Source organism: Protopterus annectens, chromosome 3.part1 (genome assembly GCF_019279795.1).
Source record: "Protopterus annectens isolate FY-2018-M chromosome 3.part1, PAN1.0, whole genome shotgun sequence".
Classification (NCBI taxonomy): Eukaryota; Metazoa; Chordata; order Ceratodontiformes; family Protopteridae; genus Protopterus; species Protopterus annectens.
In genome coordinates this window covers 1,494,103,080-1,494,130,804 of record NC_056732.1, presented here as the reverse complement: position 1 = coordinate 1,494,130,804, position 27,725 = coordinate 1,494,103,080, and the positions used below count along the sequence as shown (strand labels likewise).

At 37.6% G+C, this 27,725-nt stretch overlaps 1 protein-coding gene across 1 annotated transcript in view; it reads right to left on the bottom strand.

Annotated features, from left to right (window-relative positions):
- Nucleotides 1–27,725, bottom strand: part of DLEC1 (DLEC1 cilia and flagella associated protein) — a 2,498,134-nt gene that overhangs the window by 2,291,397 nt on the left and 179,012 nt on the right. Inside the window, exon 6 of the mRNA XM_044067561.1 lies at nt 16,571–16,791. Within this exon, the coding sequence (XP_043923496.1) occupies nt 16,571–16,791 (221 nt within the window). The remainder of the gene's footprint in view (nt 1–16,570; nt 16,792–27,725) is intronic.

Genomic DNA, 27,725 nt, shown 5'->3' with positions numbered 1-27,725 from the left:
TCATCCCTTTCCACTCTGAATTATAGGTTTCTGCTTTTGCTATGTATAGAAGCCTTAACTGTGTAGCTCTGAAATACACCTTCAAATCAGGTAATCCTAAACTGCCTTGTTCTATTGGAATATTCAGCTTATCCCACTTGAAACTTGTCTTCACAGATAAAATCCTTCTGCTGTTTATTAATTTCTATCCACAACTTCTCCTCTGGTTGATAAAAATATGCCTGACCTGTGTAGAAAACTAAAGAGACTAAAAACATTTTAATTGCTTGCATCTTGCTATCCATATCCACACAACAGAGCTTCCAGTTTCCTTGCAGTTTTTGTATTATCTTTTGTTTATTCTCTTTCCACATATCCTTAACTGCCATACCAGATTTGTTTTTTAATCCATATGCTTAAGTATTTCATTTTATCATGTCTGCATAAATATGGATATCGCGTAACTAATTCTTGCACGGGTACATAATTTACAGCTATTGACTTTGTTTTGACTTCATTCATTTTACTTCCCAAAAAGATCTAAAACTGCCTCAAAATGTTCCACAACTCTGAAATGTCTTTTTCTGGTTTAATCAGGTATAAAATAATATCACCTGCAAATAGAGCCAACTTTTCTTCACTACCATACCAATTATAGCCTTGAATTTCTGAGTCCCTTATTTTCTTTGCAAATGGTTCTAAATATAATGTAAATAACAAAGGAGAAAGATGGCACACCTGCCTGGTTCCTCTGCTCAAACAGAAAATATCAGAGGGGAATCCACACACTTTAACTTTCACCTCAGATCCCTCATATATCCTCCTAATCAACCTTTTCCATTGCCCTGCTCATAAACTCCAAGATTACTCTGTCAAATGCTTTATCTGCATCAAGACCCACCGACAACAGTGGTATTTTCTTATATTCTGCTTCCCTCTGGATAATCAATGTTCTGTTAATACTGTCAAATGCTTGCCTCCCCACCACAAAACCACAATGATCCGTATCTATTAATTTTGGCATCACTGTTGCCATTCTTTTAGCTATATAGACATAAACACTTTATAGTCATAGCTTAGGATTAAAATGGGCCTGTATGAAGATGGATCTGATGGGTCTTTACCCTCTTTAGGTATTACAGCCACCACCGCTTTCTTCCAGGATGTTGGTGCTTCTCCTCTTCTTAAAATACTGTTAAACAAAACCTTCCAGATCTTTATGAGTTTCTTCCCTCCTAGTTTTCAAACTTCCACAGGAATACCATTTATTCCTGGGGACTTTTATGTAGATTGGTTATACATCACAATGTTTATCTCATCTCTTCCTATCCTAACTGTTAGTAAGTGGGCCTCGTGTACCTCTAATCTTGGTATATTTAATTCTTCCATAAACATTTTCATTTGTACGTTTTCTTGATTTTGATATTTCTCTGCTTTATACAGACTTTCATAAAATTTCCAAAATATTTCTAGTACCTCTACAGGATTTCTTGTTATCTTCCTTGTTATAGCCTCCCTAATCTTGGTGACAATGCTTTCTACTTTCTGTTGCCTGAGTTGTTTTGCTAAAGGTTTTTGTGCTCTGGAGTTACTATCAAAAAAAAAAAAGTTGCTTAACAAGAGTCTTTCTAAGCTCATGCATATTATCAAGGTAAACTTTTATTTTCTGTTTAGTATTCTGCAATTGCTCCTCTTCTTATTCTGAGAGATTCTCCCTATTCTGCAATACTTTAACATTTGTCAGACCCACTAAATAATTCTTGTTACTTCTTAACCATATCTCTCTTTTATTTTCACCTGATTTTTAAACTCCACTTTAATTTTATCCCACTGCCTAGCTATATTTTCAAAAGAAAATTATATCTTCTCCAATAACTCCTGAATAATTTCCACTACCCATTCCTTAAATTCCCTTCTTTTCTACAGATAGATGGGAAAGTGCCGATTTCTCATTTTTATTTCATTACCCTGCATTTTTATTTTAGTTATTATTGGAGCGTGATCTGAAATAGTTATTGGATAGATATCAAAACTTTCAGTTAAATACATATGTTCCTGTGAAATGTAAATTCTGCCTACCCTAGACCAGTTTTTGTATCTTGGGGGATAATATGTAAATTCATTCCAAACTCCTGTTACTGAATTCACATCTTCCATGCCAAATATTTTCCTGACTTTCTTCGAAAGACCCTGCTTTGTTATACTTTCCCTTTTGGGTCCCCTGGAAACATCTTCACTGCTGCAAATCAAATTCCAGTCCCCAGCTATAAGTAATATTTCCTGCTGAAAGCTGATTATTTCTCCAAGAATTTTCTTAAGCTCCATTATAGCAGTTTTAGGTGGAATATAAAAACATGCCAGTGTAATCTTCCTCCCTTGCCAGTAGTCATTTAGTACTACAAATCTACCATTATTATCTTTTTATCCTAGTCTATCACTATTGGAGCTCCTCTTGTAATTAATATCAGTACTCCTCTTTTCCTTTGTCCTAAATATTCCAATGAACAACCTTCCTAAAAACCTTTTTTTTTATGAAATTCACATGTTCAGTTCTTTCCAAATGTGTCTCCTATAGCATAACTATTTGTACTCTACATTTTGAATACAGTTTGCTACTCTTTTTTGTACATATTTGTGAAACCATTAACATTTAAGGATAATATAGAAAGTGTCATTATGTTAAAAAGTTATTATTCCCACCTTTTATGTGTAACAGCTTTTTGTTAAGTACAGTATCTAGTTGCAGCTTTTGTGTTACATGTTGTGAAGACTGGTAGACAAGGGTGAAGGCTGCCAGCCTAGCCAAATAGAATTTGATACATAATTCTGGCATTTGTAAATATAAATGTAAAGTACAGGCTTGTTTCTTAAATGAAAGAAAATACTAAAATGTTGAACTTCAAGATTGTAGCAACATTACCATCTGCTGTAAGGAAAACTAAGTCAAGCATTTGAAATCTTTCTTTTGAAGTTAAAATTATTTCATATCTATCCTTTGATCTGTAGAACTCAGAGTCAGCCTGTCTGGTCTAGCACATTCTTTCTATTGTATTAATTTAAGGAATAATTACTAGAGTGTATATGTGAAATGTCTTTTATTGTTATAGCTTCCTGAGCAAGTGTTAGATTGTTAAATAATATAGCCTGTTGGCCTGGAAACTCCAGGCTAAGTGTCAAAGAAATTATGTAATGTGAACTAAATGAGAATGATGTAATCTGGGAGGGCCCGGCAGAAATGTTTGTTAGTGATTTTAAAAATGATTGCTCAGAGAGAGACTAAAAGCATTTTTGTCTGACTATTCAACTCAGCACTGCCTTGCTCTATGTAAATAAGTTACTTTAGAAATGTGTTTTCTTGTAGCAATAGCTAGGAATTAGAAAATTTTAGACAAAGTGTTTTTCTGTTATGTCAGAATTGTACTACTGAATTATTTTAAGTTTGTGTGTGATCTCTGAACTCTTGAATAGCACTGTGGTGTATTAGTATTGCCTTGTGTTTTTAGTATTTATTATTAAATATTTTTAAACCTTTTTCAACTGTAGCTGGTTTGTGTAGAGATAAGTTAAGCTCTAGAGTACATTGTATATTTATATAGTTTATTGCACAAAGCCACTCTAATAAGCCTTAAGACTGTTTAGTCACACTTACTATTGGACAATAGTATTGCACAGTAATAATTGGACACCCTTTTAAGGGCATTTGGGTAGCTGATAATTATTAGCTGGTGGTGGCAGGAATTACTACTGTATAGTCTGGGCATAGGGGCACAGCTGGAGAATCTGTGTCAGCCTTTCCCAGGAGTGTCTGTGAAGTTGTATAAATACTTATCTCAAAGTGTGTGTGTGTGTGTGTGTGTGTGTGTGTGTGTGTGTGTGTGTGTGTGTGTGTGTGTGTGTGTGTGTGTGTGTGTGTGTGTGTGTGTGTGTGTGTGTGTGTGTGTGAGCTACTTGGGCAAGGACATGAAGCACTGGTTGGACAGACAGGGCACTGGAGGTTAGCTTGCCAGCTAGGCTGAGATCTGGACCGTATAGCTGTGCCAGTGGGGAGTCTTATTGAGGACCTGGAGAGCAAGGGAGCAACCAGCCCCAGACTGACTGTGATCTCTGCGTGCTCTTAAGGGAAATTGCACTGTGTGTATTTGTTATCATTCCCTCATATATGAGACACCCTCTCTGGTGTTAGTGGTGAGGATTGAGGCTCCTTGATTGCTGGGCCAGGGTACGGGCATCACAAATGTATACACTGTGTGGCAGGATGATCTTTTATACAGTTGTTTCTTGTCAAATCCATGTTGCTTTATTGAAAGCCCTCTAAAAAAGCCAAATACATGCCCAATACACCCCTAAAACCTTTTAACTTAATACTAACACACAAAACTAAATACATCTTCAAATACTGAAGTTTTACCCTCCAAATAGGAACAATTATCCCAAAGTGACAACCACACTCACAGTCATGGGTTAACCTACAATGAAGGTTATCTAAGACGCATGGTACAGCCTGTGTTTTTAGTAAGTGCTGTCTGATTTCGTTTAATCTTTCTTGCTCTCCCAAATTTACAAAACACTTGAATTCTTTCAGAAAACATCATCTCCTAGCCATTGAAAGAAAGAAGTATTCTGTTTTTATTGCTCTTTATCAGATTGTCTCCATGAAACCATGAAAACCATATACAGAATTGCTTCTACAAACAGTTATGTATTTGCTAGAGAAAAGCTTTATTATATTCAGTGTTCTTTTTGTTTATTTGATTTCTCTTAAAACTTGTTACTAGATCAGACCAAGGGCCTAAATACATTCATTCATCCATGCAACTATAAGAAAAGCACATCATTTTTTCTTGTATCATGCTCTTTTGACCAGACTGTTCTTATTTTTTTTATATTGCAGTGCCTTAATTTCTTAAAACTGAACAATGAGAAAAATAGAAGAAGGAAAGCAGGGCATCTGTTTACTTTTGTATTCCAATTAACACATGAAAATAACTAAGAACACTTTACTTTATAGCATGTAGATTATATCATGCATTATAAAAATGCTACTGTTAAGAACAAAATGTTGTTTCCTTACAGTTAACTCTCTCCCTTCTCTTCCCCTCTCCTAAGTGTTCTTCCAGACATTAATGACATGAAATAGGGCATGTGCTTTAAAGTCCTTACAAGTTTACCAAAGTCAAAAAAGTCCAATGTTTCCAGGTTTTCTTTTTCTGCCATGATTCACACATATAATTAATGCTTTGCAACCCCATATTTATTTGTCAATTTCTAATTTGTTGGTTTTATTCCTCATATCTCCATCTCCCAAATCTAGTCTCTGCTTCATTTCCAAAGTATTCTTGGTTCTTCTAATCAACTCTTGTGCCTTTTTCTGTCTTGCAAGCATTTCCCATTGAAACATTTGAAAAGGTTTCACTTGCACAGTCACTCTGTGGTCTTTATTTCCAGTAGACCAAGAAGCAGAATCTCCTTTGGTTTCACACCTCACTGTTTGTTGGACAAACTTTTGTATTTCCTCCTTCACAGATTCTGATTGAAAAATGATTATGTCTCTCCAGGAAAGAATATTCTGAAGTGAGCTGGCTACAGCAGTTTGAATATCCTGCCTGCTTCTCAACTTTTCCTGATTAGTGGAATACATTTACTCCTGCTCTGTCTACTGTACAGTGAGTAATGTTTTTCCACGCTCTACTGTCTACCACTTTTAGTACTTTGTCCTTCTGCCACAGTTTTATCAGAATCAACTCTCTGCTGGCAGGATTGCATCTTTACTTTCAAAGGTCTAGGTTGCTTTCTCATGGCCAGCTTTGATGCCTTTCAATTAACAACTCCTGCTGTGAAATGCCAGTCCAATTGCTTATTTGTGCTTTCATAAAATTAATACAGTATGTTCCTTCCAGCTTCTCCGGCACAGCAGAAAATCTCAGGTTTTCCCTACGTGTTCTGTCCTCTAATTCAGTTATTTTGTGAAGCACCTCTTCTTGAACATTCTCATATTCAGACAGCTTTTTCTTCACTTAGACCTCTGATTTTTGCAATTTTATCACTTCATCTGAATATCTGTTTAAAGCTTCTTCCCTTTTTTCCAGCCATTCATTATTTGAATTGATATACTCCATCAGTGCTTCATTTATTTTAATCAGCTCTCTGAGTACGTTGGACTTATTTTTTTTTCCTATAGATTACTGGGAGTCATGTCTTGCATCAAAGCTGGAGCTTGCACTGCTTTTTGCTGAACAGTTGCAGAAATCTTCCCAGTCACTTTTTTTTCCTCATCTTTTGTGACTGATTTTCTTTCAGATTCTCTGAGTTTCTTTTTGCTGGCATCTAGGCAATACACTTTCTAACACTTTCTAACCAGTTATCAAAATTTACCGAAAACTACGAGTTTACTGACTCTCTCTTCTGAATTTCTGTTTTCACACTGGAAGAGCTGACATTAATATATTACTCAATATGTAGCCATCTTGAAAGTCCTGCTGTATTTGTTACTGAGGGGAGAGGCAAAAAGATCACAGCATCGTTGGCCCTCTTGACAGAAAATTCTCTCCACCACAATGACATTGAGAAACCACTTGTGCAACATCAAAATGGGCCTGCTTAGCAATCAAGCTGGATTCCCCCAGAATGTGCATTGCTATTAGAAGGCAACTGAAAGAGATTACCCATTACCAAACTTTCATAGCTTCTTGACAAAGAAGGTAAGATCTGGTTCCCCTTGTTTGTTGATGTATCAGACTACTGATATAGTGTCCATCTGAATCACAATTGTCCCAACTGTGAGAATGTCTTGAAAGGCCTGCAACACTAGGAAGACAGCTCTCATCTCCAGAATATTGATGTGCAGCTTGGCCTCTTTGAGGGACCAAATGCCTTGGACTGTCCTTTCCAAAAAATGCCCTCCCCGCCTTTGCTGAAAGTCTTCCATGATTACTGTGGCCTTGGGCTGAGGGAGAACAAAAGGACAGCTTTTGTGTAGCTAAATGGAATGGATCCACCATAGAAGGTCATTTTTGTACACTTGAGTGATTTAGACTGGCATGGATAATGGATGTTGGAGAATGGATCATTGAGTGGCCAGGGTAAGGGTCCATTGAACAGTTTTCATGTGGAACCTGGCCAGCAGAACAAGAGTGATTGACACTGCCATGGAACCCAAGTATCAGTCTGGCCAGAAGAGAAGAATTTTGAACTATCTTCTTGACATGGATTTGTATAGTGTCTATTCGAGGCAGAGGAAGAAAATTATTTTTATGACTGTATTCAGATCAGCACTGATGAATTCCAGACTCATAGTTGGTGTGAGTTGAAATTTGTTGTAATTGACTGATATTCCCAGATGGGAGAACAATCGGAGCAAGCAGTCCCTTATCTGAATTAGTTGATGCCTGGTTGGAGCAGTTAGGAGCCAGTCATCTAGATAAGGAAATGGTCAGAATCCAAGCAGTCTCAAATGAGCTGTAATGACTGCCATGCACTTCAACACCCTGGGGGCTGTGCTGAGACCAAAGGACAGTGCTCTGAACTGGTAATGACCGTCTCCCAAGTGGAAGCATGGGTATCTTCTGGAGCACCTGTTCATTTTGATATGACAGTATACTTCTAGAAAAATCTATTCAGCACATCCATTTGTCCTTGTGCAGAAATGGCAGAATAGACTGAACCATGACCATCCTGAACTTAGTGTACTGAACAGACTGATTTAGTCTGCTGAGATCCACAATTGATTTCAAGTCCCCTGTCTTTTTTGGCACAAAGTAGAATCTTGAGTAAGTTCCGGATCCTCTCTGGTCAAGGGGAGACTCTTGGATGACTCTTTTCTAGCAGCGTTTTTATTTATAGTGAAGCTGCTTCCCTCTGACTGGATGTAACATGGGGGATTTTCTTTGGTGTTGCTGGAGGGGACTGAGAAAATGGTATAATATAACTTATAGATATTATCCTCCACACCCGTGAATCTCTTGTGATATTTAGCCAGGCTGTCTGGTGTGGGGATAGACATTCCCCAACTGCCTCCACAGACAGACAGACATTTGAACCCCCATTCAGGAGTGCTGATGGGATCTATCTGAGAAAGACTCTCTAGAACCCTGGTTATGTAGACAACTTCTGCCATGGGGATGGCATTTTCCATCTGAGTTCCCCTCTCTGCCTCTGGGTGAACTATCTCCGTGTGACTCCTGGAAAGGAGTCTGGGGTTTTTTAAACCAGATCTTTCTACCACCTTGCTGTTTCTAGAGCAAGACCTTTGAGGAGGAGAAAAATATACACCCACAAGAGACAGAATCTTCCCCTCTTATTTGCACCTGGAGAGTGTGTCTTTTACCTTGGGGCCAAACAGCAAGGTTCAGTAAAAAGGTGTATTGATGTAAAAAGACTTAAATGGTTCCACAAAGTCATGCAAGTGCATCCAGGCATGTCTCCTAATGGAAATGTTTAAACACGCCACCCATGAGGAACCTTCTGCAGAATGTGAGATTAACCACATGGATGAATCAGATATTGATTGAAGAGCAGCCAACTGGGAGGAAATTCTATTCCCTTTCCTGGAAGATATGGACCCAGACAGAGATTTGGTAAGCTTCTTGATCAAATCTCTGTGAAGTCTGATAAAATGTGCCAAGTAATTCAGTGACCGAAGTTTGCTGAAGCATAGACATACTTTACAAACCTGTCCAGCACTCTACATATTCCCTGCTAGGGGGATAGACAGAGGAAGTCTATTCCACTAGTTCCTTTCTCATGGTTGCCACAACAACCATAGCATCAACTAGTGTTCCTTTACTTCAGTGTAAACAGGCTTTTGGGAGAGCAAACATTCTATCTCATCTCTTAGGAATTAGTTTGATGGTGTCTGATTTCTTCCATGCCTGCCAAGTGACCAGATCCACAAGCTCATCAGCAGGAGGAGTCACCTAGGAGGTAGACAGGTCAGACCCAAAAGCCTCCAGAAACACTGATTCTTCTTGAGAAGAGTTATCAGGAGACTGACCACCTCTCTGTTTAAGGAGTTCTAAGATGTCTCAAAGGAGACATCATCAGGTGGTGATCTGAGGGACCCCTCCCTCTCATCAAAATCAGTGTCCTCAGTGACAGACTCCTGTGGGTAGTCTAAGTGCCTCCTCTTGCACATTCTGTTCTGAGGGATGTCTTCAGTAGGATGCTCTGGGGAGGTATTGGAAGAGATAATAATACTCTAATGGGTGGACTGGTTAGCTTGGAATAGCTGTCCTGATGGAAGGGATAATCAAGGCTCAGGACATAAAACAGAATGAGTCTCTCTCTCTCTCTCTCTCTCTCTCTCTCTCTCTCCCTCTCTCTCCCTCTCTCCCCCCACTACCTGGAAAATGGAGTGCCTAGGAGAAGCAGAAATTGATGGATCTGACAACAGAACTTCTCAGATCATCTGTCTCTGCTGATTCATCAGAGTCCTGCCAGAGGAGGGAGTCAGAACCAAGCTGTCTAATGGCAAGGGGCTGAGGGGAAAAGATGGCTCCCAAAGCTATGGAGTCTACTCCAACTCCCCAAAGGTGGCACTGGCACTTCTGCTCTGTGAGTCTTTCAGCTTCAAGGTGCTCAGTGCCAGTCACCTCAGAGAAACATCAGAGTTGAAGAAGCAATGATCTTCAGATCTGAGGAAGATGTCCCCAAGGATTTCAGATCCGATGGCTCCAAAATTGAAGGATAGATCAGAGAAGGAGAAATCAAAGGTGGTTTGGCTCTATGGAGGCTCTCAAGACCTGAAGAGGTTGGAGCCAAAAGGACTCCCTTTTGAATCTGCATCCTAAGGAACTTACTCATCATCCTATCCACATCTGTTTGGATATGCTTCTGGAGGATCGGAAAGTAGAAGCCATTGAAGAGGGCCTAGAATATCTTCCGAGTGACTGCTCAAGGAATGGAGAAGGTAACCTGCAAAAGATAGGCTCCAAAGTCAAAGGGGGAGCTATGAATCTGAGGGGATCTTTGAATTCGAGGCCTCAGATCCAAAGTAGTTGGATCCAACTTTTTCAAACGTTTTGCTTGTGGCTCTTACAAAAAAGCCAAAGTCGAGGTCAAGGTAAAAGGACAATCAGAAGCCCTTTTACATGACTCCTTGTCCTTGGTAATATAGTTACCCTTTTTATCTGTTTTAGGGGTATGAGCCCCAACAACTGAAGGAGAGGATTTGGAAGGTAGAAGGTCTCTCAGAATAAGTTTGTTTTTCCTATCAATTAAGGATCGAGAATTAAAGTCTGCACAAATGTCACATTCAACATCCAAGTGTTTCAGACCTAAGCAGTATACACATTCTCTGTGGGCATCAGAGTTTGGAATCTTTCATACGTACATGCTGTAATACCCCTGCACTGGCCCATTAATCAAGGAGCTTAAATCCTCACCACTAGCACCAGTAAGGATTTAGGCTCCTTGATGCCCCTACATTGGCCCAGTAATCAAGGAGGCTAAATCCTCACCACTAACACCAGTGAGGGACATGAACACTGGGAGGATGACAAGTACACACACAGTAAAGTACAATTTCCCTTAAGAGCACACAAAGATCACAGTCATTCTGGGGCTAGTTTCTCCCTCTTTATCCAGATCCCCAGTAAGACTCCCCACTGGCACAGCTATAGGGTTAAAATCTCAGCAGAGTGGTCAAGCCAAAACCTCCAGCACCCTCTCTGTTCCACCAGTGCTTCATGTCCCTGCCGAAGTAGTTGACACACACATTTTGAGATTTGATTTACTTACAAACACACAAACACTCCTGGGGAAGGCTGGCACAGGTTCAGTAGCTATGTCCCCTTCTGCCAAGACTAAAAGGTAGTAATCACTACCACCATCCACTACTTACTTATCAGTTATTTAAGGCCCTTCCCAAAGGGTGACCAATTCTACTGTTATCTTAAAGGGTAAGTGTGACCAGAACTTTTAAGGCTATTCTAGAGTGGCCTGTACATTATCACCAAATACATATGCAAGTACCCTAAGAGCTTAAATATCTCTAAGCAAAACCAGCCACAATTAAAAGGTTTAAATATATTTAATAATAAATAATAAAAACACAAGACAATACTCATTAGCTCAACACAGTGACAATAGAGTTCAGAATCACAGGAAATATTTTAAAACAACATTGCAGGACAGTCGCACATAAATACAGAAAACATCTAGACTGATCTTACTATTTTCCTATTTATCTCTATGAGAAATCACTGTACCTAAATAACTTACTTACAGAGCTAGACAAATATAGATGACAAGTGTTGGAGATGTCTACAGGTTCAGAACAAGATAAAAAATGCACTCACTTTCTCTCTGAGATAGTTCTTAAATTAATAATGCACATTACTGCTGGGTTAGCTACATGACGCCACTATTTAACACGTGTATCTAGTTCCCTGGCTAAACACATACCAACAGAATTTAACATGTCTCTGTCAGAAATACTTATCTCTCAGATATACAGCTGCTAGGAAGTCACACAGCAATACAAAAACACTTTACATGTGAAACCTAGTAATTATCTCTGTCTTAAGACAATAGAAAGAAGCTCTAGCTATAGATATTCTGTCTCTTAGCTGAGATTAACTTTATACACGTTGTAAAACTCTTTACTTATTTTCTCAGACTTTGCAAGTTAACTCTGTATATTCCAGCCTTTACCATCAACACATACATTTACACAGGCATGTAGTTTATACACATTTCTGCTCTTTTCCAGTAGGGTGCACTGTGGTTACAATCTTGAAGCTCAGTACAAAACATATAGTTTTCTTACATTTCTAAGGCAAGCATACGAATCATATTACTATTCACAAATGACAGAATTATTTACAAAATTCTGGCTGGCTGGCTGGCAGCCTTCACACATGCATACAAATATTTCAAGCATGGGCATTAATGCCCTTCTAGCTTGCCAATATACAAAAACACTTGTTCCCATAATAAGTGTCCAGGTTGTTCTTAAAAATATCTAAACTAGTACTTGCTTTAATGTAATTTGGTAGTCTGTTCCATGTATCAGCTGCTGTCTCACAGAATCAATTAGTACACTTTTCATTCCTATAGAATCTTCTACATAGGCTGCCTGATTATTCTCTACTACTTTTTGATAACCCTAAACATTCCTAGAAGTAGTTGTATCTAAATTCCCTATATACCTGAATAAGATCTCTTAGATATCTATAAGAGACTCTGTACAAGATCAGATATTTTAGTCTTTCATAATAACTTAAATTTTCACATCCATGTATACTGTTGGCATATTTCAGCTGTACATTTTCCAGTTTACTCTTGCTTGCTTTCTTATAAAGTTTCCATATTGTTGTTCCATATTCAAGTTTGGGTCTAATGTAACTAACAAACAATGACTTCATCATTTCCGATTTCCTAGATTTTATAAATTTTTTATACAACCTATAGTTCTAGAATTATCATTAACTAATTGGTTGATATGATTAGAAAAACTCAAAGCTGGATCTACCCATATACCCAGGTCCTTAAATTAATCTACAGTTTCAATCACTTTGTGCCGTATTAAATATTCCCCTTTCAGTTTATGTCTACCAGATCTCATATTCTTAGTTTTTGATGTATTTATCAGCATATTATTCTCCTGTGTTCAAATAGTTGATTTAGTCAAGTTCTTCTGTAGACATGCCTTATCTGTAACACAAGTAATCAGTTTACCCAATTTCAGGTCATCTGCATATAGACTGTAGAACACTTCTGAGAAGAAGTTAGGTCTGAAAGATACAATCTAAACAAGTAAGGGCCTAGAACAGAGCTCTGTGGGACACCCTGACTGTAACCAAGATGTTCATCTGTCTAATTGCTGTATGAAACTTGCCATGTCCTATTTGTAACCCATGCAGCTATCCATGTTAAAGAGTACATTGATAACTAGTTGTTCTAATTTATTGAATGCTGAAGTTAAATTTATATAAATTATATCACAGCACAATTTTTTATTCATAGCCATTATTATATTATTATTTAACATCATGTTACAGGTAGTAACAGATCTATTTTCAACATATACAAAAAATCTACCCTCCTTTGTTATATTTTACCATATGGGCCCCCCAGACATCTTCACTGCTGCAAATCAAATTCCAATCTGCTCCTATAAGTAATATTCTTTGCTGGAAAGCTAATTAGTTCTCCCAGATTTCTTTTAAGCTCCATATAGCAGTTTTAGGTGGAATATAAAGATATGCCAGTCTAATCCTCCTCTCTTGCCAGTAGCCCCTTAGTACTACAAATCTACCATTATTATCTTTTTACCCTCTTGTATCACTATTGGAGCTCATCCTGCAATTAATATAAGTACTCCTCTTTTCCTTTGTCCCAGGGATCCCTCTGAATAACCATCATGAAAACCTTTATTTCACATGTTCAGTTCTTTCACAGTGTGTCTCTTGTACCATAGTTATTTCCACACAACATTTTATTACAGTTCACTACTCTTTATTTTTATATTTATCTGTGAGACCATTGATATTTAAAGACATTGCATAAAGTATCATTTTGTTAAAAAAGTTAGTATCCCCACCTTTTATGTGTAACAGCTTTTTGTTACAAGTATACACTGTTTGGCATGTTGATCTTTTATACAGTTGGTTCTTGTCATATCCATTTGAGCCTATGTCACATCTTACAAAACTTGTTGTTTTATTGAAAGCCCTCAAACAAAAAAAGCAAACATGCCTCAATACCTCTATAAAACCTATTAACTTAATACTAACACACAAAACTATGTACATCTTCAAATATTGAAGTTCTACCTTCCTAATAGGAACAAGTGTCCCAAACTGACAGCTACACTCACAAAGAGTTAACCTAAAAGAAAGGTTATCCATGCCAAGACACATGGCATAGTCTGTGCTTCTACTAAGTTCTGTCTGTTTTTCCTTATCTTTATAGTTTTTCCAGCTGGGAAAACACTTAAATGCTTTCAGAAAACATTATCTCCTAGCCATTTCTGTTTATCATAGTCTCCATGGAGTTGCTAGTAAGCATACATTTATTTGCTAGGAAAAAAACGATTTATACTATTCAACGTTCTTTTTCATTTACTTGCTTTCTCTTAAAACTTGTGACTAGATCAAGCTAAAGGCTTTAATCCAGTCATTCCCTATGCAAGAATGAAATAAGTAAATCACTTTTTCTTGTCATTCTATTTTGACCAGACTTTTCTTCTTCTTCTTCTTCTTTACAATGCAGTGCTTACATTTCTTAAAACTGAACAAGGAGTAAGAGAGAAGAATGGAAGAAAGAAAGGAAAAAAAACAGGAACACTGGCTTACATTTGTATCTCCATTATACTTAAAAGTAACTGAGGAAACTTTACTTAATAGAATGCAAATAAATTCACTCACTATAAAAATATGAATGCTATTAAGAAAAAAATAGTTTTACTTACAGTTAACGTTCTCCCTCTTCTTCCCCTCTCCTAAGTATTTTTCTGAACATTAATGAAATGAAGTAGGCCATATGCTTTAGAGTCCCCAACAAGTTTAACAAAGTCCAAAAAAGTCCAATATTTTCAGATTTTCTTGTTCTGTCATGTTCCACAAATGTAATTATTGCTTTGTAATCCTACATTTGTAAATTTCTAAGTTACTGGTTTATTCCTGTTCATCTTCCTCTCCATCTCCCAAATCCTGTCTCTGCCTCATTTCTACTGTACTCTCAATTCTTCTAGTCAACTCTTGTGCCTTTTTTCCTTTTCTTAATCATTTTCTGTGGAAACATTGGAAAAGGTTTCACTGGATATGTTTGTAGAATTTCATGTTGATATCTCTATTTTCTTTATTACCAGAAGAACAAGAAGCAGAGTCTCCTTCTGTTTCACAGCTCACTTTTTGATGGCCAAATGTTTGTATTTCTTCCTTAGTGTGTACTGCATCAAATAATGATTTTGTCCCTCCAGGAAAGAATAATTTGAAGATAGCTGAGTATAGCAGTTTGAATCTTACACCTGTTTCTCAACATTCTCTGAATAGTAGAATAATTTACTCATCTTCTGCCTGGTGTACAGTGAGTAATTATTCTCCACAAACACTCTGCTGTCTCCCACTTTTAATACTTTGTCCTTCTGCCATAGTTTTATCAGAATCAACTCCTTCTGCTGGTAAGATTTTATCTTTACTATTAAAGGTCTAGGTTGCTTTCTCATACCAAGGTTTGGAGCATACACATGATGTGCCATTTCAGTTAACAACTCCTGCTGTGGAATACCAGTCCAGTTGTTTACTTGTGCTTTCATAAAATGAATACAGTCTGCTCCTTTCAGCTTCTCTGTTATGGCAGAAAATCTCAGATTTTCTCTATGTGGTCTATCTTCTAATTCTATTTTTTTTAAACATCGATTCTTGAGCAGTCTTATATTCAGCCAGCCTTTTCTTCATTTCATCCTCCGATTTTTGCAGTTTTGTTACCTCATCTGAATATCTGTTTAAAGTTTATTTCATCTTTTCCAGCCTTTTGTGATTTCAGTTGATATACTCCGTCAGTGTTTTGTTTATTTTAATCAGGTCTTTGTGAAGTTTTCTTATACTTTCCTCTAGGTAACTGGAGTCATGTCTGGAGCTTGCACTGCTTTTTTGCTGAGCAGCTGCAGTACTCTTCTCAGTCAGTGTTTTTTCCTCACCTCTGGTAGCTGATTTTCTTACAGGTCATCTATATTTCTTTTTTTCCTGGCATCCAGGCAATGCAGTTACTGAAATTTACCCAGAAATATAAGTCCACTGGCTTTATCTGCTGAGTTTCTGGTTTCACTCTGGAATTAAGTTGTTACTCAATGTGCAACCATCTTGGAAGTCCTCTAGCTCAAATACTTTGACAAAAAATACTAGAACAAAATGGAGTACACTAACCTTAAACTTGCAAGAAAAAGAGTCAGAGAAAGAAATTACCATTGAAAACTGCTGGGGCAAAGTTGCTGTGAATAATCTAACAGAATAAATCTTCCAGATATTTTGAAGGCGTGAACACCTTAAGAATGCATAAAAAGGATCTGGAGAGGGTTTTAATTCACACAGCATTGTAGATAAGAAAGACGAGACTTGTAGTCTGGGAAAGTTATGTATGCTATAAGTTCTGCCAGCCTTAGCACTGCTGGTGACAAATGTGGAACTCCTAATAACAGATCAACAAATATAATATTATAATAGCATGCAGTTCTTTGCATTTTCCATGAGAAAATCCCCAAAGTGCAATCATTTATCAGATAAAGGAACCTGGAAGTTGGCTGGCTGCACAATTATTAAGTGTAGTATAACTGAATAGAAGTGCCTACTGCTTTTACATCAAGTTTTAAAAATGACGAGTCTGTGATTTCTCATCACTGCGGGTAGGGAAATATTAGCTTAGCCCAAAGTAGTACATTTTGTCACAGAGCACTGGGAAAGCAGTAAATGGGGTTGCTGGGGGCTTGTTCACTTGTAGAAACATTTTTTCTGGTCTTTCATTTTGATTCAACAATTTAATATTGCCAGTGAATTTCTTTAGATAGTATTGCATTCAGTTATAATACTGCTGATAAGCTAATATCTACCCACAAATTAACATTATGATATAATAATTAAAGTAGAGTACTTACTGTATTTCTGCTTTCATCTTTCTCCCAGCAATCACTTTTTCTATTTTATTTTGAGGAATAATGAGGGATTTTCCACCACGAGGGTCATTAGGTGGCAAAAAACGTGGGTTCTTCAGAAAATTATGCCGTTCCTCCAACATTGCCAGATAAGCACGATCTTGAACCCTGTCTTCTGTTGACATTTCCTCTTTCCAGACAGACTTCTTTGGTAAATTAGACTTCTTTGAAACATACAACAGTTGAGTTAAATATTTTGCTAATTACATATTTTGATTATAAACATTTACCACAGAAGATACTAAGCACTTAATTGTTTATTGTTTATTTTATTTCCTGTCTTGAAGAGGAGGAAAACAACTCAATTTGAATTTTGTCAAGTTAAAATTTACATGTTTTATGAAAATTTAAAGCATTAACCAGACTTCTTTTACATAAAGAAAAGTACAGATAAGTATACTAGCACACCAGCAGATCTTGATTTTGTTCTTTTTTAACTGGCTTACATTTATGTATGCCATTCTGTATTACTCTAGATAATCTTCCAAAAAATCTCAATAACTATACTTGCAGGGCTCTGTTGACCTCTAGCCCTTGTCAGTATACCTGCTTGTGGTTTACAGGCTGTGTATTCATTGACAGCTCTTGGTTGAAACCCACATTCAAAGACAAACTGTAAATAAGAAATATACTACAAATATATTAATAAATGTTTAAACATTTTCATTGCTCTTACTTTTACATCTCCATTAGATGTTTTACATAATAACTTATTTCTACAACCTTCTGCCATTTTGGTCTCGCTCAGTTCTCTCTTTGGCTAGCGAATGCCCTGCCATGCCAAACTTTCCTGCCTCTGTCTTGGTCTTTAAAAACTTAATGTCTGCTTTTCTCCCCCAGTCAGTTGGCACTTGAGTCCTCTTACTCAAACCTTCTGCATTATGATATTCTATTGCTTTCTGTTCTGGCTTCCATTTACTGAACAATCAATGCTCACTCATTAACATGTACCCCTCACCTGCAATTAAATCACTGGAGGATTAGTATAATATTGTGTACATATAACGTTATTGTACATAACAAAGGTTGCAGCTTTCAAGGAACTCCTTCAAACCTCCTCTCCACTTATTAATCCTGCCAGCAAGCCATATTTAAATACGCATCAACCTGCCATTACTCACCAACATCTTAACAGTCACAGCTGCTGCTTTAAATGACTCTATAGCATTAAATTTCCATTGGACAATTAAAAAATTACCTGACTAGATATGTTATTTAAATTTATTTCCACCTTTGTGCTGCAACATTTCTGATCATCTGCCTACTTGACTATGTGCTAACTGTGAGTACAGACAATGGTTCAGAAGGTTTTCAAATTCACAAGCCACTGATTACTGATGCTAGGCTCTCATATGGATTCTGTCATTTGTGTTTTATAATAGAATTTCTAACTCAGTAACATAATAACACAGTAACAGACACAGAATCAACAGCTTACCTCGCTCGTTTTCTCATTTAGATCACAACGCAAGAAATAAGCCCTGAGCTATGATTGAAATTGGTCAGAATTAATCAGTGCACTACCCTGGTTAATAAATTCAAGAAAGAAAGAAAACGCCATACCTCCTTATAATAAAACATACACACATTGCTATTTATTTGAAAACTTTTGCAAATAGACATTACCTATGCAAAATATACAAGGTACAGAAATTAATTACTTTTTACTGAAGGTATTCATCCAAGACCTGGCTCTGCTATCGTCAAATAACCTAGGGTGGGTTTCCAAACCAGAAATGCAACAGCTCTATCTAAATGTACAGAGCCTCAAAATAATAAATGCTTGAAGTATAAGCTTGTGAACCTCTAAAGGCCTGGTGTCTGGTTATATCTAAACCTTATTTATTTGTTTGTTTGTTTATTTACATTTGCTAACCAGGACAGTCTGACTAGGCAGGTTGCCCATTTTCAGTGAAGGCCCTGGCAGAAAAACTCCAAAAGAGTACAATAGAAAAATACATAATAGTTACATACATTTGCAAAAATTATATGTAGGAATAACAATGGAGTAGAGTAACATACAGTATACGATTGTCAAAAAATATGCAAAAAAAAAACATATGTATACAATTATTACTGAGAAAAATACATTAAACTGGTTCTGAGCAAGTACACTGCCATGAGCTGGTTAGGTGGGAGCGAAGGTGGAATTTAAAGTTGTGTTTATTATCTAGGATCTTGATTTCTAGAGGAAGGGTGTTGCATACCTTTGCGATGGCACTGGAGTAGAGAGAATCACCTGAACTATTTTTGCATTTGGATATTTTTACTAATGCTTTGTTAGTGGATCTTAGGGTACGGTTATTAGTGTAGTGGTTTAGTAAAGCCTTGCAGGGCTGGAGTTTTATTGGGGTGGTGTAGAATCTGGTGAGCTAATGTGAGCTGATTATAAGTGAGTAAGTGTGGAAATTATAGACAAGACAGTTGTTTTAAGGCTAAACAGTGATGGGACCTGAAAGCTGAGTCAGTAGTAAAAATGGCTATTTTGTTATAACAGTTGGTTAGTTTATTTAGGTCTCCTTTGTTTAGGTTAGTTAGTATGGGAGAGGCACAAAGTAGTGTGGATAGTAGGTGGGGTTTTGGGCTGGTGGCTCTACTGTTATTGGTGAGGTAGCTTTTGCATCTGTAAAGGGTGCCGAGTTTTTTATGGACTTTAATTATGGTTTGTGCTATATGTTTGTAGAATTTCATGTTGATATCTATAATAACACTTAATAGCTTGATTTGTGAGACTGGAGAGATGGTAGTATTGTCTGATGAGATTATTTCAAATAGGAGAATGGGGTCAGTGGCTTTGAGGGATGAAATAGCATTATTGTGTTTGTTTGGGGGTTAAGTATTAGTTGTGAGTTGATTAAAATCTTCAGTCCCATGCCATCAGGCTGATATCACATCCTACAGAGTCATAAAGAATATTACAACAAGATGGCTGGTAGGCATAGCCTCTTTTCTCTCTTCTCTTCTCTTCATTATATGCCTCTGTACACAGTAATCAACTCTACAATGTTGAAAGCAATGAGAATTTGCTGTTCATGCAGGTCAACAACAGAATAGCTGGATAGCATGATAGCATTCTAAGTCCAAAGCACTCCAGACCCTGTTTCCTCTAGCTGTAGGTCATACAACAGGTAGGCAACATGAAGTTCAGAATGGTGAAATCTGAAGTATTTCAGCAGAGACTGGGAGCACATGCTATCCAGCCCCCCACCAAGTAGTACCTATACACAAAAGATTTATCTCTCCATATCCAGCCATACAGAAACAGATAAACATCTAGTAAAAAGAGAATCCCTGATTAGTTCATAAGAAATAACCCAGACCACATGAACCTTGCTGGTATAATGGCATACTTTTAGTAATTCTTCCCCTATACTGTTGTGCATTTGGAGACACAAGCCTCTTATGATACCCATGCTCCAAATCCCCTTTACTATACACACAAAATACCTTAAAGGGAATGCTGTCTATCTTGATTTGACAACCTTCAGCTGCAGTTTTATTTCATAAATGTTGCACAGGAAGCATATTATTTCTTCCACAGATTTTCCCCTTGCATATTAATCAGTCGTGCTGAATTAGCAAAAAGAACAATAATAGGCAATTACCATTTATGACTAAACACAGAAAGTACAGTTGTGTAAGTTGCTCTCATCCATAACAGAAGATGTCTGAATTCCTCACAGCTATAGTAGCCTTTAGGCTATATAGGTTGTATCCTGTATTCGACAATACAACCAGACACTTTCAAAAAGCTCTACCTCCCTTCCACACCATCACTCTGACTGCTGATTGGGCAGCCATGTGAAGGGAAATCAGCAGTCGAAGGGAAGCTTTCTTCCCAACTTTCTTGCCCATAAGGAGAGAAAGAGCTTATTTATCCTGAAATTCATAGGTTCATAGATAAGTACTAGGCTAACTTCCTGTAGGGGCCATTTTAAGCCTAGCCAACTTCCCTCAAAATTGAGAATCAAACCCTGTACCTTGTGTCTGCAAGGTAAATACCTTAACCATTATGCCAATACCTCCCACCTCAAAAAAAGATATAATACCATCAAAAAGCTATATACAGAAGTAAGTGAGTGGGGAGTGGGTCCATCTCCCAACTATATACATAGTTTTTGTGACACTGCTCACCTCCCACCTCTATACTTCTAATGTAAACCTTATGACAGCTATATATATATATATATATATATATATATATATATATATATATATATATACAGTTGTTTCTAAACCTGCTTTACACCCCACCTCTTAATTATACTAGTAACATTTTCTGCCCTACCTAGTTCCTTCCCCGCCTCCATTTCTTTGAAATTCTAAGCACTGATCACATATTCTATTATCTAATTTGTCAAACCCACTAATACGCCTCTTTAAATGGTCAACGGTCAACATCTACTAATTTATAAGTATCTTTTATACTATAATATTTGCCTTTATTTTCATATGAATGTAATCTAATTTAGTACATGTAAAATTTAGTACATGTGTAATTGTTAATGTATATTACTTAGCATCTGTTCATGTATACTGTGTAATTTCTGTTTAATAATGTTTTCAATATGTTGGAACTTTTCTCCGCAAGCCTCTACTGAGGAGGGATTTTTAACTAAACTCAAGTGGACAAACCCAGTAAATAAAAACAAATCAAAATAAATAAATAAACCATACTATTTTCATCATTCTCAATGCTGCTGTAGTTTTTGGGTCATTTGTGTTGATTACCAAAGCCTATCCAGCCGGGGAGGAAAAAGGATATGGATCCAAGAGAACCTGGAGAATGTTTCCCAGCTTTGTAAAAGTATGTGCAGAGGACCATGTAGCTGCTTATAAAATACTTCTAAAGTCTAGCCCTTTCCAATATGCCATTGAAGAAGCTGAGGCTCTACAAGAATGTGCCTTGATACTAACTGAATTGATTTAGTGCGGCAGTTATAACAAGACGCAACAGCTGTGAATAACCATTTTGAAAAAGTCTGCTTTGACATGGGTTGTCCTTTCTTTGCCCCATCAAAAGAAATAAATTCTTTTCTAAAGGACTTAGTTGTGTCAAGATAGTACCTGAGCTGCCAATGCACATCCAATGTACGTAGAATCCATTTTCCCTAGACCTTAGGCTCTGGATTGAAGACTGGGAGATTGATAGCTTGATTTAAAGTAAATTCTGAAACAACTCTGGGCATGGATGAAGGCTTTATTCCCCTGGACTGCTCCCTGTACTACCAATGGACAGAGGTATCTCCTAAATGCTTTATTCCATGCATGAGAGGGCCCCTCAAATTATCTATGGTATGATCCCAGTTATTCTCATTAGGGGTAATATATAATTATCGACCATTGGGATGGTTAAGGCCAATCTATAACCAAGTGGGATAGGTTGTTTTGAACACAAAAATGGAAACTGGCCAGGCTTGAAATGGCTCACAAGGGCAGCTAGCCTAGTACTCACCTATGAACCTATGAGACCGTATCCATATGAAATACCAGATAAAGCTCATCCACCATGAGAGCTTGCAACTCAGATCCTCTTGTTGCAGATGTCAGAGCATCGAGAACATTTTTCCATGTAATGAACCTCAAATTTGCCTGATAAGTGGGTTCAAATTGAGACATAATTAACTTTTCCATCAGAAAGTTAAGATTCTCAAGAATAAGCAACCTGTTTATGAGGTAGACTCAGGTGTAAAGTTCCCTTCAGAAACTGTTTTACTAAAAACAGAAAAGAAAGAGGAGGATCCATTGGAAATCATGCTGAAATGGCCACAAGATATACCCTGATAAACAGATAAAAGAGGCTGGAGGATAGTAACTCACACAAATATTTAAGAATCATTGATATGTAGTCCATGATAGGACCCTGGTTATTGATTAGGCATCAACTTGAAAATTGTTCCCACTTGCCAATATAAGATTTTCTACTAGCAGGTTTTCTTGCCTCCTTCAGTGCCTGCTGCACATATTCATAAATGATGTACAAAAAAATAAATCATCCAGGCAGTTAGATGAAGTTGTTTTAGATTCAGGTGTATTAAACTCCCATGTCTAGTGTGAGTAGATCTAGTCTGTGAGGAAGCTTGTGGTAATTGCCATTGACCAACTCCAAAAGAAGGGAGAACTAGTGTTGCCTGGGCCAAAAAGAACTCACTGCAATGATTTCTGGAGAGTCCTTCTGCATATTTGGAATTTCCCTGGTTATCAGTGGAAAGGGTGGAATGACAAAGACCAACATTCCAGGCCATGGGAATGAAAATGCATTGTTCTCCTGGCTTGCTTTCAAGTAGCCCTGGAGCAGAATTTGTTTTAAGTTGTTTGTTTTGAAAGGAGGCAAACAGATCTATTTGAGGTGTTCACCACAACTGGATCAATTTCTGGAAGACCTCCTCATTCAATTTCCATTTATGAGAGTCTGTCCTTGAAACAAAAGTTATGTACATACCATAATACTAGATCCATGTTGTCTTCTTCCATCCCACTCAACATATAAGTATATTGGATCTGGACCATATCCAACTTAGGCAACTTTTTAGACTCTCAGATCCAGAGTTTGGGGTCTTCCTCCCCTCTATCCATAATTCCCTTCCTTCCATACTGTACCTCAGATCAAGTTTGCCTACCTGCATCCTAACCATACCTCCACTTATTAATAGAAAGGAAGAAGCAGAACAGATGCCAAAATACAGGACAAAGTACAGGACTGTATACAAGACAAGGCTCTGTACAGGTACAATTTAGTCAACAGAGAGACACAAAAGTGGCAATTTTTGGCAAGGGGGATACAGAGAAGGAAGGTTGAACTGGATGGAAGAAGATAACATAGATCTAGCTTTATAGTAAGTACATAATTTGTTTCAGATGATGACTTTTCTGTCCAACCAGAATCCTCAGCTACTATGAGCTCCAAGGAGGACTCATGGAAGGATATTTCAGAGGATGGTCGAGCCAAGGGAAGCACAGGATCTAGACTGTAGGTCCAATTTTAATGGGAAATAAAGGTATAAACAGTAAACCAAGTAGCAGCACAGATATCATCTATTGCTACTCTGGCAAAGAAAGCTGCAAACGCTCCGACTACTCTAGTAGAGTGGGCTTTGAGTTTGTAAGTTAGAAACAGACCCTTCAATTTGTAAACAAAAGTAAAGCAATCAGACACCCACATGAATAAATGACTTTAGAAACATCATCTTCCAGTTTGGCCCAGGAAAAAGAGCTAATCATTTTCCTAAAACTTTTGGTTCCATGCAAATAAAACCTAAACTGATGATGAACATTCAGCAATTGTAACATATATTTTCCTTTACTAGAAAGATTTGGAAAGAAAACTTGCAAGTTAATAGTCTGATTAACAGCAGCTTCTGAAGCCACTTTATAAATAAAATTAGGATTAGTTTGAAGTGAAAGTGGTTCCTAGGATCATAGGAGGTTACTAGGCTAATGATCCTGGGGCCCTTACAAGCCTAGCCAAGAGTTTATCCCCAAAAAATAAACCTCAGTCAGCACCTGTCAGCCCCTCTCAATGAAGGACATAGGTGGAACCCCTGAGACAGATTTGTGGTTTCCCATCCTCTCATCAAGGTTGCACTTGAAGAGGGTCAGTGAGGTACTCTGTTTGACATGTGGTTTACACAACAAGGCTTGCGATTCTGAAATCCTACTAGCTGAAGCAATAGTTACAAGGATGACAGTCTTCCAAGACAGAAATCTGAGTTCCGCTGAAGCTGCTGGATCAAAAGGAGGTCTAATCATGGCCTAAAGCAACAAGCTAATGTCCAAACAGGAACCAGGTCCCTCAACAGTGGTCTAAGCAGGAAAGTTCATCATAAAAAGACCGTGGACAATTTCAGTGAAGCAACAGAGGTCTGATTTTCTTCAACATGAAAGGCAGAGATGGCTAGTTGTATCTTGATGGTAGAAAAACTCATACCCCTCTGAATAACCCTGCCAAAAAATCTAGAATATAAGGTAATAGAGCTGAAAAGGATCCAGACAATTGGAGGAGGCACAAATTGTAAATCTCTTCCATTTACTTTAATAGAAATTTCTAGTAGTAGTATTTCTTTGTGAAGCAGACAGGATATGGAGTACAGGAAATGAAAAGCTGGCATTTCTGCATGTCATTGGAATTGGAGAAGCCAAGCAGTTAATTTCAGGGTTTTGCTCTCCCAGTGAGGCTGGCAGGATGGGTGAGACAGGAAGTCTGGAAGTAGATCAAACACCCAGGGAGGGTGGTTCAAATAAGGATAAAAAAAGGGGAACCAGATTTGATGAGGCCAAAATGGGGCTATGAGGATCATTCTCGCTTTGCACCAAAACACTTTCTGTAGGATCTTTGTTATAAGGGGAAAGGGTAAGAAGGTATAAAGGAGACCTGGGAGCCATGTATAAGTCAAAGCATCCCTTGGTAATTTTCCCTCCTTGGGAATCATGCAAAGTAGCTGCTGCATTTGCTGTTGAGAGGGGATACAAAAGTATTACAGCAAAGCTGGCGCCAGTGGCTGAAGATCTTGGTAGCCTTTGAATTATTGAGAGACCACTCATAAGGCAGGAGAGTACACCTGCTCAATCTGTCTATTAAAATACTGGAAATCCCCAGGATGTGCATTGCCACTAGAAAGTGTTGGGAAAATATTGCCCAAAGCCAAATGCTCATGGCTTCTCAACATAATGGATACAAGCAGGTCCCTCCCTTGTTTGTTGATGTATCAGACTACCACCATATTATCTGTCTAGATAGAAATCACAACCTTAGGAAAAGAGTCCTGAAAGGCCTGCAATGCTAGGATGACTGCCCTCATCTCCAAGATGTTCATGTGAAGTTGGGCCTCTGACATTGTCCACATGCCTTGGACCATCTTCCCTTTGAAATGCACCCACTCCCACCCCAGAAGAGGTGTCCTTAGTCACTGTGATGTTCAAGGGCGACAAAGATGAAATGGCAACCTTGAATCATCAGCAGGGAAATCAACCACTAGTGAATATGATGTCTGCATATTAACATTAAACTAGAAATTGCATGAGTTGATACAGCATGGACCATTGTTTGAAAAGAGCCCACTGCAGAATTTTCATGTGAAACTTGGCATAAGGAACAGTGTAACTCAAGCAGCTATCAACCCCAGTAATTGAAGGTTTAGCCTTGCCAGGAGCTTTGACTGGGAAAGATCTTCAGAAGCTTGTCAAACGAGACAGAGAGAGAGAGAGAGAGAGAGAGAGTTCTCTAGTACCCAGGAATTTGGCAAATTGAGAGACAGTGTCCAAGTATCACCCTATGAATTATAAATAAATAAATAAATCATCTGGACCAGGATCAGCTGGCTTTTCTTCAAGTTGACGGTAATATCTAGTTAGTGGTATGGTCAGAGCTAGGAGTCCCTTGCCTGAACCAGAAGATCCCTCATGGAACCGATGATGAGCTAGTAGTTTAAGTATGGGAACACCCAGAACCCTTACAACCAAAGATGCACTGAGCTCATAGATCACGTCTGAGCCTAATGAGTGGCAAACAAGATCTGAGGTACTGTACAGATGGAAGGGAATTATGGGTAGAAGGGAAGAGCCTAAGCACTGGATCTGAGAGGTTAAGAAACTGTTGAATCAATGAATCCCACGCAGGTACAGTATGTTGCAAGGCCAAAAATCCCAAGGCAAATTTGAAACAAAAGGCCAGCACACAAAGTCAGATCTCTGGATTAATTTTATTACTTCTTCAGTATGTAATGATTTTCCTTCATGTAGATTAAAACATATCCACACATCCACTTGAAAAATGGATACAAAAAACACAACACCCAGCAGGTAAAATGTCAGCATACCAGTTTCAGCATCTATGCCTTCATCAGTGCTATAACAACAAGCATTCATTTCCCATATTATAAACATCATACTTTGCTCTAATTGGCTTTTATAAGTGGTCATTGAGGCCAGGGGTGAACAAAGCACCCCATCTTATGATCCATGTCTTCTCTTTTTTATCTGATATAGCATGCCATCTAACTTTATTCTTTCTATTTAAAACAATTTTGTCAATAATAATAAAAGTAAACCTGGCAGAGGTATATTTAATGGTATGTTTGTATAAAGCGTTAGAGGTTCTAGCATATCCTATATCACTTAAATGTTCTGAAATTCATATTTTCAAGGAACGAAAAGTTTGGCCGACATAAAAAGTAGAACATGTATATGTTGCCAAACATATAACCCAATCAGTATTACAATTTCCATAAATCTGAATATCAAAAATCTTTAGTGCATTTTTACATGTAAATTGTTTATCTGTCCTAACATACTTGTAAAAACTGCAGTGTCCACAAGGGTAACATCCTAACAGAGGTTGGCTATCTAAACCAATTTGACATGTCAATGTTTCCTTATAAACAGATTTTTTATAATGGTTAAACCAACCCTCCCCCCGTAGTTTTTCCTTTCCTATATGAAAAAAAAACATTTAGAAGGTATCAAATCCCTTAAATGATCATCCATTAAAATATCCCAATGTTTTTTTGCACTAAATTGTTAAAATATTGTGCATTATTACCAAAGTTTGTTACCAATCTGAGTGGTTGTACCCTATGTTCTTAACTCTATATTGTAACAACTGTGGTCTACCTATATTAGCAATAGATGTTAAAGCATTAACTACATTTCGACGTTTATATCCCCTATTACAAAACCTATAAATAAGGTATTTTTTATGTTCATACAATTCTTACTCTGGTGAACATATACTATGGAGTTTAAGAAATTGTGATTTGGGGATATTACTAATAATGTGTTGTAGATGGCGACTAGAATAGTGTGCTAAACTGTGATTGTTTCCTAAAAACAGTAATGTGTTAAATTCCATCTCCTTGTACAGTTACTTGTACGTCCAAGAAAGTGATTGTAGTGGGATAAAAGCTGACTGTAAAATGAATCCCCACTTATTTTCATTCAAATAATGCACAAATTCTTGAAAATATACAGAGTCTGACCTCCGCCAAATATCCACAGATTCCAAATAAACATTATGAATGTTATCATAAATAATCTGTTCCTCAATGTAACCCATAAATAAATCGGCATATATGGGAGCAAAAGATGCCCCCCATAGCTATAC